General features: G+C 35.3%; 2 protein-coding genes and 1 pseudogene across 2 annotated transcripts; all 3 read right to left on the reverse strand.

The window, feature by feature from the left end:
* Nucleotides 1-478: 478 nt before the first annotated feature.
* On the reverse strand, nucleotides 479-1,854 carry LOC120218285 (annotated as a pseudogene).
* Nucleotides 1,855-3,044: 1,190 nt separating this feature from the next.
* LOC120218287 lies at nucleotides 3,045-5,244 on the reverse strand. The gene is made up of 5 exons (XM_039215270.1): nucleotides 5,077-5,244; nucleotides 3,875-3,989; nucleotides 3,698-3,787; nucleotides 3,510-3,608; nucleotides 3,045-3,374 (listed from the first exon to the last, which is right to left on the reverse strand). Exons 1-5 carry the CDS (start codon nucleotides 5,142-5,144, stop codon nucleotides 3,273-3,275), a joined length of 474 nt encoding a protein of 157 aa, XP_039071201.1. The 5' UTR covers nucleotides 5,145-5,244; the 3' UTR covers nucleotides 3,045-3,272.
* A 1,184-nt stretch (nucleotides 5,245-6,428) lies between these two features.
* Nucleotides 6,429-8,402, reverse strand: LOC120218089. Its single transcript, XM_039215067.1, has one exon. The coding sequence runs from the start codon at nucleotides 8,400-8,402 to the stop codon at nucleotides 6,429-6,431; it is 1,974 nt and encodes a 657-aa protein (XP_039070998.1).
* Nucleotides 8,403-14,418: the final 6,016 nt, after the last annotated feature.

Consider the following 14,418-nt stretch of genomic DNA (forward strand, 5'->3'; position numbering starts at 1 on the left):
TGTTCTACATGCAACATTTTAGTCCATGAAAAATGCATTTCCCTGCCGCCCATGATCACAGTCCCCCGACATGAACACCCGGTTTTCCACAAATATTTCCTTCAAGCTCATGAGTTCAGGGATTGTGACTGTAAAATTTGTTATTAAGAAGTGAAAGTAGAGTATGGGAGTTACTCTTGCTCCAATTGCAAGTTCATTGTCCATGTGAAATGTGCTTTAGAGAAAGGGTGGTACAAGGTGATTGAGGCAAATCGTCTTGATGATTTGACAATGGTTCCAAGGTCTACCAATCCCATCATTTGTGTTAGAAGACTGCTTCAGGACTGAAACAAGTCCACACGATTTTAGGAAGTAGTTATTATGTTATTCATAATCTCTAAACATGGAGAAAGTTTAAGATCATATTGTTAGTGGTTAGTGTTTTGTTTTTGCATTAAAAACTGTAACGTTTCTGATTTTTAGTAAGCAGATGATATACATGAAAAGACTAATGCTTATTCTTTTGTCTTAGAGGGATCTACTTCATATCCTGAAATGTTGCAGTGCAGTCTTTCCATCAAGGCCTTTCTTGTGGAAATGAAATAGATACTCTAACGCAGTAGTTTCCCTGTATTTCGGAGGATTATCTTCCGATAACAACTCCTTTATCGGTCCATATGATATCGAGTCCACACGAAAATACGTGATGAAAAAGCTCGCAACTGATACTCTAGGTCCGACGGAGTTGGCAAGCACCCTATGCTCGACGCTTACAAGCTTGTCATTTGATATAAGCTGAAAAACAACAACAACAAACCGAAAAATAAATCCATCAGACACATGCCTTTCAAAGCTGATTGTTGATTGTTTAATGTACTCTTTCAACCTGGACTTGCCTGCAAAAGATCTCCAATGTTAACAACCAAAGCCCCAGGGACTGGAGGCACATCAATCCATTGATTTTCATGAAGAACTTGGAGGCCACCGATATGGTCTTGTAGAAGCACCGTCAGGAAGCTACTGTCAGCATGTTTGCTTGCCCCCATAGTCAATTCCGGCTGCGGACATGCCGGATAGTAGTGGCAAAGCTGACCGAGACCCTTTGCACAGTCTATCTTCAGCAGATGATCAGGGCTCAATCCAATACCTTCTGATATTAACTCAAAGAGCAAATGACCTAAGTTCATCATTCGGTCCGTGTACTCCACCATCATGTCCCTATACCAAAGTTATACATACAAGTAACAGTTCATCATATCTATGTATATATATATATATTACCTGAATGGTTCAGGCAATTCTTCTGGCTTAGGAGGATCAGGAGCCAGGTTGTAATAAACAGAATCTCTCCAGTTAGCTGCAGGGGCAGTAAGGAGATCGAAATTGCTATTATAGACCACCTTTTTCGTATTATCACGAGTGTAGTACTGTTTTTTGAGCTCATCATCTTGCTCGAAAAACATACGTACACAAACCTTCATCTCCTCTAGAGTACTCACCGGAATTCCATGGTTAATGATTTGGAAAAAAACCCCATTCTTTTGATGCATTAAGGACTTCTTTAACGATCTCTTTGTGAGTACCGGGATCGTCCTTGACTCCTTGAAGATCTATAACAGGGATACGGAACTGCGTGGCACTTGGAACATCTGTTTCCCCAAAGGTATTCGGTGGCACATGAAATATTCGGGGAACCTCCGAAATTCCGGCATCTACGAGTCCTTTGACACCGGCTTTCGTCTCATCGAAAGCTTTGACTTCACTCGCTTGATCATATTTTGGTTCGAACTGGACTTCACCTGCGTTGGCTGCCACCATTTTTTTCTTTTATTGTTTCTCAAGGTATTTTCTTCGTAGAAACAATCTTTAGTGAATGACGAGAAAGGGGATGTGAATAAATAGATGGCAAAGAAAAGATAAAAACAAAAAGAGTAACGGTGACTAGAGATACTCTAAAGAAAGATAATGTTCATGAAATTTGTGGATCTTACGTAGCTATAACTAATAGTCAATACTGGTGTTTTAAATACTATAAATTTATTGAATTGTTAAAAATAATTTCTACAATGTTATAAGTAATGATAAACTTTGATAAATTTATAATAATTGAATAAGCTTGATAAACATTTTATAATAATTCGATAAATTTAGTAATCATTTTATAATCACATTTTGTAAAATTTTAATATAATTTAATAATCTCTTGTATAATTTAATAATTCAATATTATACATTTATCGAATTGTTACAAAATGATTTCTACAATGTTTTAAATAATAATAAACTTTGATAAATTTATAATAATTGAATAAGCTTGATAAACATTTTATAATAATTCGATAAATTTGATAATCATTTTATAAAATTTTAATATAATTTAATAATCATTTTATAACCATCATTTTGTAAAATTTTAAGATAATTTAATAATCTCTTATATACTCTACCAAAAAACATTAACAGATTCTAGTATCATATAGTAACATTATCAAATTATTAGAAGAAAATTCAGTTTTCTGACTTGCTGAAACAAGACAAATTCCACCATTACTTCAATAAACAAGATGCCAACGAAATTTCAAGTGATCCAGCCGAGTTGAGTGAATAATTCGACCATTGAACAAGTCTAAACGGTCCAACCAATTTGAGATATTTGGGAAAACCACAGAAATTTCAAAGCAAGTTCATCGAGTCAATCATTTTCAGGAACTAATCCGTGATGCATTAATACAAGCAATGTTCACCTCAAAATGCTTATCAATGAAGAACAAACAATCCAGGAGCATTCACTATTTTAAACATTCACATTAAGAATTCGTTTTCAAAGGACGGAGAGTGCTTCAAAACGCACCTAAATCGACTGAAACTTCTCTCACATCATACCCCGAACATCAGATGCGATAAAAGTTCTCGGCATTAAACCATTATAGAGGACGATTTTTGTGTTCTCAATCGTCAGCTGACCCACAGTAAAGTGATTCAGGGCTTTAAAATGACCCCAAAGTTAACTTGGTGTTTTTCTCATACATTAACATAAACAGGCACAACAAATCCAGGATTGAAGCAAAACCAAAAGATGCTGCAGATTTATAAGCAAAATTATCAAACCCTTTCTGAAAACTAAATAGCAATGAACTTAACTACGTAGTTAACGGTATCGAACCGTCCAAGTAATATGCTCTTTCCCCCATAATCTTGACAAATCAAAGCCATGATACAAGCACATTTATATAAATAGATATGTGGGTTCACTGAGGTAGACAGAGATCGAACAAAAACCTAGATATTCCTCTTCAAAATGTCTTTGTTTTTGGTGCCTTTTTCTTGTGTTGTCTCCTAGGGATCGAGTTCTTCATGCCAATAAAGAAGAGTAACGCCCCTAACAGCGCCAAGTTCTGAGAACGGGAGTTTATTAGAAAAATATAATTTGAAATGAATTGCCGACAAGAAATGCATAATTGGAAGGAAGAAATGGAACATGTATCAACGCCTTTTCCTTTTCGGAAAAATAAATACTATGAACTACTAACCAGTGTGAATTTGGTGAAAAGTATGCCAAATTCTTTCTTTTCCATGTCATAGTTGTAGAAGTCATACAATATAGGAGTAACAATGAGCTGCTGCAGAACCTACACGAGTAGAATAGTGTAATACATCAGTTAAAATCGTTGATAATTGAATTACTAACTCAAAAGAATACATAAATCCATAAACGAACCAGAAGATAAGCTCCAATACTGTTGCCAAATGTGAAAAGGATGCCCCCGACACCTTTAAAGGCTACAGAAGCAGCAACTAGATACTTAATCTGTAAATAACAGCTCCAAGAGTTACGACTTCAGAAAAACATGATATATAAATATGTTTCTCAGAGGCGAAATAAAGCAATTCTTACATCGAATTCTGGCACTTGCACCCCTGTATGAACTGATACAGTCTTTGCGAAGACATCAAATTTTGGTTTCAATACCTCTGCTGCTGGGCCTCCATCAACTCCAAATTCATTGAACCTATACACATGAACACTTAATGTAAGAATAGAAATAAGCAGGACACAACTTAGACCAAGTTCAAAATTACCAACTCCAGACTTTAAGCTCAAGCTAGGAAACAGTATGCTTGTGATTGAAAAAGAAGGCCCAAACCTCTATCATCTACGGCTCTTATATCTCTGTGTGTGTTTGTAATTTGGGAAAAGGGATGGAAACCCTGCTTTGAGCAAGCGTTATTAAGGGCAGAGTATAAAAACGGTGCCTAATCTGAGTACAGTTAAGCACAAAATGTACATATGTGTGTCTTTTTATATAGAACCATGATAATAAATTAAAAAGAACAATCTAGTTTATCTTAAAAACATGAATATTTTTTCTCTATTTTGTTAGCCGATATGCATTATTTCCTTATGGTCTCAGATTAGTTGTTGAATGATTTTGGGGGCACTTATGTTGTCTAGCACAACGCCTAGGCATGCCTTCCAACATGGCATTTAGCAATGTGTCATGATCCATAGCAATTCGATATGTACCATGCTTTGTCGAACAGGCATCATGATACCATAATCCGACTTACCTGTCACCGTGCCTCATTTCAGGCATAATCCAGACGAGACCATAATTTAAAAATCTTATTAGATATCATTAAGCACTTAATCATTGATAATTCTGCGTTAAAAAGGGGAATTCAGCAGGCATTCAAAAGATACATTATATATGTATATGTACAATTGCCATAAGGCTTAAACATCTAAGCAATTTAACAGGAACATCATCAATATAATTTCACACTTTTATACGAAGAAATTGTCCAAACAGACATCTTGATTGAACTAGTTTTTTCCCCAACAAAGCTAGAAACTTTACTATATACAACATCTATTAACATAAAACCCTAACAATTATCAGTCCTTAAAAAAATTAAATCGACATAAATTAAATTCTAATTCCAGGTTGGAACAGCTCTGAGTTCCAAATCAGAATTAAGATCCAAACTCAAACTACCCCCTCTCTTTTTTCTCGAGAACCAAACATTCGCCATCAGCAAAACACAACAAACAAAAGTTAAAAAGGAAAAGAAGTTTGGATCTGAAGTGAAACTTACTCTTGCCAAGCAGAGAGGAGAAATATCGAAGCGAAAAGCACTCTTCCGACGAAAGAAACAAACCCCATTATTTTTTTCGAGTAAAAACCTTAAAATTCAACGAAAAAAAAGTTGTTTTTTGAGAAACAAAAGAAACCACTGTCTGAAAGGGAAACGAGATCGAGAGGTACGAGAGCCGTTTAGGTTCAGTAAATGACTAAATTGGATTGTTGGTTCGGATCCGATGTACCCAATCGGACCTTGAAAGATTCGAGCTTTTGGATTCGGGTCTATTTGATTCTGATTTCCCTACATTTCCACGGATCCTGATCTAATTTAAAAATAAATAAATATTATAATTTGTAGGAAAACTACACATTTAGTAACTGAATTAGATAATTAATTTTATTTTGAGGACTAAGTAAAAGCTTTTGTTAATTAAGTCATTATCATTTCATTTAAGTACCAATCAAATTATTTATTGTTACATAATTAACTATGAGATTTACGTGACAATTTTAAAATATGTATAAAAATACAATTAGTCTTTTATATTTACAAATTCAATGAAATTGACCTTTAAATTTACAAACTTTATTAATTTGATCCAAAAATTCCTACAACATAAACAACATTTTTTCTTTTTCACTCAAGCACTTTAGATTTTCCAATTTTTCAAGTCACCCCATCATTTAGGGTCATTTTTATTGAAATATCATATTTAAAACATATTAATTATTAAATTAATATTTAATATTTTATAAATTTTTAAAATAACACCCTTTCTATCGCATAGAATAAAAAACTATAAAATAATATTTTTTTCTCAATAGAATTTCAAGTTTAATAAATAAATATAAACAAATTTAAAAATCTTTACCTTAATAATGATAACTAATGCATTATTAATAGCTAACTTGAGTAATTGTTATATTATTATTAAATTACATGAATCTACAAATGAACACACTATTAATGCATGACATCCTCCTCCTCATCCTCCAAACGATGATTTCACTGCCCAATATTGCATGAAATCATATGATATATTAAAGTGTCATTGACCTTGATAAAAGGGTTCATATTAACAAGAAAAGCAAAAAGTACTTAGAAATTAGCAAAGGAACGTACCAGAACTACGCAAGACGAACCCGGGGCACTTCCATCCGCGACAATTTCATCCATTTCAGTTGTATCGAGTGGAATTTTTTTGGTAGAAAGATAAGCAGGTTTCGCACAATCCCAATGGACAACATAATCACAGGTAGAATCTGCACATTCAAGAGACAAATCTCGACAAGACTTACCATATTTGTGGCATCCGGGACAAGAATATGTCTTCTTCACAAAAGTTAGAGGATGCGGGTGATCCTCTAATACCCTGAAAATGCTTCCTTGTTTGATAAACGGATACTGTCCAAGAACACAATCAGGATGAGCAGAAACATCACAGATCGAACAACGATAGAACCAACGACTCGAGCTTCTCTTTCTTTCACAGATATCACAATACAGATATTGGGAATATGTATTGACCTCTTCATAAGTGCAAGTATGTGTTCATCACATCTGTGCCAACCCGTGAGCGGTTGTCTTAAACATTGGATATGCAAACTGATTGGGCAACGCTTACATTTGAAGAGACCAAGCCTTTCGACATCGCATGCGTCACACCGTCCTTCGTAATTACGATCATAGTGAATAGGGTGTTTTCGTGCAGGATGTTTGATAGTGAAGCTCCTCGTTGCACAATGGAGGCAATAATGAATATCACACTCCTCGCATCTGTAGGAGAAGCCGTTGCACTCACTTTGACAAAGACCACATTTGAAAATATGATCTACAACAAGGATAAGAAACTGTTCACATTTGTGAAACCACATTCGTTTCTCCAGAGGCAATTCAGCACATGTTTTGTGCAGAAAGAAATCACATTGCGAGCAATGATAAAACGGATACGAAACGGGTAGGACACACCCATCACAGTATTCCTCCATGAGATTGGCCCCATCACAATGTTCCTCCATGGGATTGACCTTTAATATCAGATCATGTACATGGCTGAAATGTCTTATTTTTGTCATTTCTCCATCTTTGTTTTTCTCAATGCAAATGATGGGATTAGTAGACCTTCTCGGAACCATTGTCAAATCACCAAGAAGCTTTGCTTCAATCACCTTGTACCATCCTTTCTTCTCTAAAGCACATCTCACATGGATAATGAACTCGCAGAAGGGGCAAGAGTAACTCCCATACTCCACTTTCACTTCATTATAACAAATTTTACAATCACGATCCCTGTACACATGAGGTTGAAGGAAATATTTGTGGAAAATCGGGTGTTCATGTCGGGGGATTGTGATTATGGGTGGCAGGGAAATGCATTGTTTATGGACTACAAGGCTGCATGCGGAACATATATAGGAAACAGAGTTTCCCTTAACACCACATGCATCACAAATGAATGAGACTTGTCTCCACAACAAAGTGAAAGGGTGTTCATGGGTGTTTTCTTTAATGGTAAGAGGTGGTGATGCAAACTCGAAATGAAGGTTAAAATTGCAAGATGAACAACGATAAACAAATTTACCGCGTTGGGTTTCTTTGCATGCCTTGCAAGATGGATTGTTTTGGAATGCTAGAACGAGAGGGTGTTTACGATGGAAGGGAAGATCGAGTTTAGGAGGTAACACCGCACATGCTATATGAAGTGCAAATTTACAAGGTGAACAAGAATAGCTAAATCCACGTGCAGGTAGGATTTGATGACATAAGTTGCAACGGGATCTTTCAACACGAAACTGTAAAATCAGAGGATGGTTCTTATGAACGGGGTAATTGATTTTAGGAGGTAGTTCAACACATTTCTTATGTAGGTTAAACCCACAATCAAGAGAAAAGTGCATAGATCCTACTAATGGTTCCCCACACACAAAACATCTGACCTTAACTTCTTTATCGTTGTCTTCAGCGGATACCGACAGAACTTTGAGAGGTACACTTTTAAGCTCTCTAAGTCTCTTTTTAGCAATGCTGAAGGACAATAAAGCACATTTGACATGAAGGTCTAAATTACAAGAGCGATGATAAATAAATTTCTCACAGGTTTTGCCGCAGAAATCGCATAAGGCTCGTCCTCCCTTGTATGATGGCTTTGGTAAGAGAACAAGAGGGTGATTGCTATGGTAAGGGTGGCGAATCTCTGGAGGCTTTCTTGTGGAGGTAAAACTCACATTCCTCTCCCCACACCTTGAGCAAGTAACCTCTTTGATTTTATTACTCGACACATTGTTGAACACCATCGGATGGTTGTGCCCGAAGCGTTGTGATCCCATCTCCATCTCCATGTCTCGAACTTTTGAAGTATGTAGCAAGGTAAGAGAAAAATGCATTTCAGAAAGCATAAGCTATGATTTATACTTTTATGACTATTATTCTTGCCCATCATTGAATCTAACAACAATCAGTATGTAAATCAATTGATTCTATTACTTTCAGTAAAGATAAAGAAATAAAAGCAATCCCAGAAACTTAATTATTTACCTTGTCGACAAAGTAATGCTTATTATCTCTTGAATTACTCCAAGATATGCCATTCTCCCCCCTCTAAATCTTTCATTATTTTAAGTTTGCAAGTTTAGAATCAAATTCACATCATCAGAATTTATGTAGAACAAAAATAATAAAATTTATCCAAAATGTCGGAAGAGTAACATTTACTCCATTCACATTATCAAATTGAATGGATCAATTACGAAGTTGTTATCGGAAGATAATCCTCCAAAATACAGGGAAACTACTGTTACATAACATATGACTCACTTCCAAAACAAAGGCCTTGATGGAAAGTTTGCACTGCAACATTTCAGATATGAATTAGCTCCCTCTAAGACAAAAGATGAATCATTAGTCTTTTCATGTACAACTATGAATTAGAAAAATAATAGATTGTTATTATGCATATGTATGTATGCATGCATACATCCATGCATGTAGTGTTGATTGTGGAATTTAGCGTTTTGTTGCTACGGTCATTGAAACTATTGTTCCATGTCATGAAAAATGGCGGCTTTCAATTCTCATCTAACAGATCTCACTCATGCATCCCAAAGCATAGATGGTGAAGATACTAAATTTTTTTTTATCCATATTATTATTATTAATATTATTATTATCCTTATTATTATTAATATTATTATTATCCTTATTATTATTAATATTATTATTATCCTTATTATTATTAATATTATTATTATCATTATTATTATTATTATTATTATTATTATTAATTTATATTAAATATATTAAATACATAATAATAATTACAGACCCATTACATTTGGACCGGCCCAGTTACAAACCAACCAGAACCGGTCCAGATCCAACCAGAAACCCTAAATATTTGGGTTTCCAGTTAGGGTTTCCTAACCTTAATCTAACCAGCCGCCTCAGCTCATAGCCGTTGGATCTGGCAAGATCCAACGGTCCAGATGGCTCCAGAGAGGAACCCTAGGGTTTGATACCCTAGGGCCACGCGGCGCCGCCCCAGCTTCCACACGGCTGCCGACAGTTTTCTCGCCGCCTCCGCCGCTGCCACGTCCCAACCGAAGACTCCAGAAGATAAAATGGCAGCCGTCCACGCCATGGCTACTCGGTGAGTCACCACTGGTAGTCCGGTGACTCACCGAGAGCCCTTCTTCGGACCGGTCCGACGGCTACAATGGTGGTGGCTATAAAAGCCACCACCCCACCTGCGAAGAAAAAAAAAGAGAGGACAGAAACTAGAAACAGAGAACGGAGAAGAAAAAGACAGAGAAAAGAAAAAAAAAACAAACTAATACCAACGATCTCAGCAGCAAAGAACCAGAAGAAAAAAAAGAGAGAAAAAGGAAGAAGAGACTTACCGAGGAAGCGTCGACCACCGGATCTCGTCAGAACCTTCGAAACATCGAAGGTATTTTTATAAGATTTGCTCCGATTAGGAGCCTTTTAAAGGAAGAGAACACCGGGACCGTCTTTAGGACGGTCCGATCTATCTATTCGTATAAAAATATTTTTTTCCGGCCACCGGATGCGGTGGCCGGCGGTGATATTCACGGCGGCCCACGGTGGCCGACCGGTAACCGGCTTCCCTCTGATGAGGGAAGCTAGAGAGAAGGCAGAGAGTTTAAAACTCTCTCAGTGAAGAGAGAGAGAAGAAAATGGAAAATGAAGGTTGGCCCTTCGGGCCAGCCGGTTTTGGACTCTTATAGTCCTTCCCGAACGACGTCGTTTCGGGAAGGACTATGCGCGTAATTATGAAATAGTTAAACCCCGTCCGCAGTCCCTCGTATTTGTAAATTTTACATTTTGGTCACTAAACTGAATTTATAATAATTTTAATTCAGTCTTTGAATTTTAATTTTATTCATTTTAGTCCTTTTTATTAAAATAATATATTTAGGATAAATAATAGATTTAATCCCTCAATTTTAATAAATAATATTTTAATCCTTAGTTTATATTTTTAATTTATTTTATTATAATATCCGAATTTTAGATAATTTTATTTTAGTCACTAAATTATTAAATAAGAAAATAGCATGTTTAATCCCTATAATTTTGGTTAATTATAAATTAGATTTTTAATTTAGTCAGTTATTTTATATGTTTTCATTTATTTTATTGTTTTTAAATATATTGTTTTAGTAGTATGTTTATTATATGAATAAATATTTTTTCATATATATATAATAAATAGTAATTTTTAAATATTTATTTTAATATCGAAGAAAAGGACAGTCTTAAAACAACTGGATGTTCTATTCTGATGTTTTAAAATTAAAAATTAAACAATATTATTTAAAATTTATCAATATCAAAGAAAAGAGCTGTCTTAAGGCACCTAGAAGTTCTTTTCTGATATTTATAAATAAATAAATATTTTTTTATATATAATTTTGAAATAATAAGATTATAAATTAAATATATTTTTGAATTTTTAAATTTTAATAATAAGAGACAATTTATAATTAAAAAGTACCAATTTTGGGCGTTGTAGGGGTGCTAATCCTTCCCTAAACGTAACCGACCACGAATCCCTTTTTATTATTAAGAACGAGTTTTTGGTTATAAAACGCATATCAGTTCATTTTTTAATTGATGTTTTTTATAAAAACTCTTTTAAAAGAAAAATTTTTAGGTATTCGACCTACCTGATTCAAAAGGTCGATGGCGACTCCCAAATTATTTTCAAAATTATTTATTCACATCAATTTCCCCGCCAAATTTAATATTTCGTGCCCGGACGAAAACCGGTTACGACAGCTTGGCGACTCCGCTGGGGAACTGGTCAAACTTTTAAAAATTAATTATAAATTGTCTCTATTAACTAAAAATTAAAAATTCATATATTTAATTTTTAATTCTTTCTTTTCAAATTTTTTATGTATTTATTATTTTCATAATATTTATCTGTTTTATTTTATTTTATTTGTAATTATTTTATTTCATTATTTATTTTACTGTCAAAGGTTTGAGCATTTCTCCTCACACACAACACTTGCATTGCATAACATAAAGCTCTATAATTGAGTTGTCCCTTTTAAGTGGGGGTGAAAGCGACGTCTTCGTGAGAATTTATTCTCCGTGTCAGACCTAGCAAGTAACTTCCGGGGTTCATATGCTCTATGTTTTCGTGAGAATTTATTCTCCGTGTCAGATATAGAGAAATGTATCCCCTCGAATTGAACTCGATCCACTTTAGTCTGTGATGGACTAGGGTTGAGGGTTAGCAGCATAAGGGGGCACTAACATGGACAATTCGAGTACCTTTACTCCTAGATCTGAAACCCTGCATATAAAAAACCTTAGAAACTCTTCCAATCCGAAGTCATGCCGAAATTTTGTCCAAAAAAGATGTACACACAGGAGAAATGAATTATGTCTTTCCTGTTAATTTATTTATTGTTTAAATTACATGTTTATTTAAATTATTTAAATTTAGAAAAGCATGTTTAAATTAAATAAATGTTATTATTGAATTTTTTATGTAAACTAATTTATTTTCTTTTTTTGTGTGTTCTTTATTTTTCTGTTTGCATTGCATCATACAGGATAAAAGACATTGATCCTTGTGTTAATTGTCTCATTGGAAAGCCTTCATCTATGGATAAAAAGTGTTCAAATCAAATAATTCTGAACTCAGAAGTAAGACAGTGGGCTGAGGATTTACAAAGACAAGAAGGAGATAGTCTGCAGGATGATTATGTATCTGACTTGGCCAGTTATGCTTCAGTTTCACTAAAAAGAAATGATATGCAAGATTTGCGAAGCATTTGGGAAAGTTGGGATTCAAACAAAAATTGCAGTTTTATCAGACTTACGGAGACATCCCATATCTGCTCTATGTAGAAGTTGATGATGAATTACTCCGAGCCCTAGTTCAATTCTGGAATCCAGGGTACAATTGCTTCACTTTCAATAAGGAGGACTTGGTCCCTACTATTGAAGAATACACAACTTTGTTACATATCGAAGGGGCTTTGGAGAATCGAATCTATTCAAAGTCAATTAAAACTCAACCCTTCCGAGTTAAATTAGCAAAAATTGCCGGAGTACGAGAAGAATGGGTAGCATCCCGTACAAAACAAAAAGGCGAAAGCGAAGGCATTGCTTGGACCAACATCAGAGAACTTATTCAGAGCCATCCGGATATTAAAGTACGATTCGATCTATTTGCTCTGGGTATATATGGTATGGTCATCTTCCCAAAAGTATTGGGATATATTGAAGCTGCAGTGGTAGACTTGTTTGAACAGCTACCGAAGAAGATTAATCCTGTTTCTGCAATCCTAGCAGAGACCTTCAGATCGTTAAATGCTTGCAGAAGGCTAGGAGGTGGACGATTCTCAGGGTGTACCCAGTTGTTATATGTTTGGATCCGTAGTCATTTCTGGAGGACAGAAAAGGTTTCATACCGACGCTTTAATACGGATTACTCACCATTAAAAGAATTTCTAGAGCAGGAATGGCCGAAAGAAATTAAGAAAGATATGTGGATTAATGCCTTTCGAAATCTGCAAAGCAATGACGTTGTTTGGCGAGCCCCGTGGCAAATACAAAGGGAATTCATTTACAAATGTGGTGATTACAACTGGATAATGCTGCTCGGATTATGGGGAGGAATTGGATATGCACCACTTCTGGTTATAAGACAGTATGAAGGTCGTCAATTTGTACCTGTTACTGCTGGACTACAGTCATCTGAGTTTGCATTCCACAGCAAAAATTATAAAAGAAATATCATGGAAGCCGTTACAGCTTGGAAAACAACTTTTTGTATCCGAGCTAAAGCAGCAAAAGAAATGCTAACTCTTGATTATGAAGAATGGAGATCTGTCAGGAAAAATGAAAATATTCCTCTACCAGATCAAAATGAGGATATTTCTATGGAAGATCGCATCAAGGTGGTTCCAACAGAGATTGAAATCCTGAGAGCTGAGTTTGAAGCAGAAAGAGATGGTTGGTCGAAAGAGTTAGAGCAAATGAGACAAGATAAAACTATGTTGGGGGTTGACATTGACTTTCATTCATCACAATGTGCAATGTTGAGAAAAAATAAAGAAAAAGGTGAGGATGAGTACAGAGCCTTACAGAAAGATTATCAGGAGTTATATAAATCCCGAAAAGCATCAGCACCTAGCCAATCGACGGTACAGATGACCAGAGAATTGAATATCGAGAAAAGACGAGTTGAAGATCTGAAAGGAAGGAATAGCCGTCTACTCAAAAGCCTTGAGAAAGGAAAGCAAAAAATGGAAGATTTTGAGGTCGACAGACGAGAGCGAATTATAAAACACAAGGCTGAGCATCGCGAGATCATGAATGAAATGCAAAGAGAAAGAGATCGAGCCAAAGATTTAGAAGAAATGAAAAATAACATCTTTAATAAGTTTGAAGATGAGAAAAATAGCATGTTCAAGGGATTTGAATCTGAAATGAACCAGTTGATTGCTGAACTTGAAGTCAGAGGCCAAAAGATGAAAGAATCCAATATTGAAAAGGAAAAATGGGAATTAGAAAGAAAAAATTTCAACACCAGACTTGAGGTAGAACAAGAAGTGGCTAGCAATTGGATGCAAAGATGCAGAAACAAAGATGTTCAGATCCAGAAGCTTAATCAAAGAACGCAAGAAGCACAAACAAAACTGGAAGAAGATCTGGATCAGTCTAGAAACAAAAACTCAGAGTTTAATGCTTACATTTTGCAACTTGAAGAATCATTGTTTCAAGAAAAGGTTCGTCTAGGGCCTAATGACCTCAAAGAAAGTAATGAGGAAAATGCTTCACTGCGAAGATGCATTAGAGATCTTGAAAAAATTC

This window comes from Hibiscus syriacus, unplaced genomic scaffold (genome assembly GCF_006381635.1).
Source record: "Hibiscus syriacus cultivar Baekdansim isolate YM2019G1 unplaced genomic scaffold, ASM638163v2 tig00110195_pilon, whole genome shotgun sequence".
Classification (NCBI taxonomy): domain Eukaryota; kingdom Viridiplantae; phylum Streptophyta; class Magnoliopsida; order Malvales; family Malvaceae; genus Hibiscus; species Hibiscus syriacus.

Coding starts and splice junctions, on each gene's coding strand:
- LOC120218089 (XM_039215067.1), bottom strand. CDS start 8,402: ATGGAGATGGAGATGGGATCACAACGCTTCGGGCACAACCATCCGATG.
- LOC120218287 (XM_039215270.1), bottom strand. CDS start 5,144: ATGGGGTTTGTTTCTTTCGTCGGAAGAGTGCTTTTCGCTTCGATATTT. Junction 3,990..5,076: donor CTCCTCTCTGCTTGGCAAGA/GTAAGTTTCACT, acceptor TCATGTGTATAG/GTTCAATGAATTTGGAGTTG. Junction 3,609..3,697: donor GTATTGGAGCTTATCTTCTG/GTTCGTTTATGG, acceptor CTACTCGTGTAG/GTTCTGCAGCAGCTCATTGT.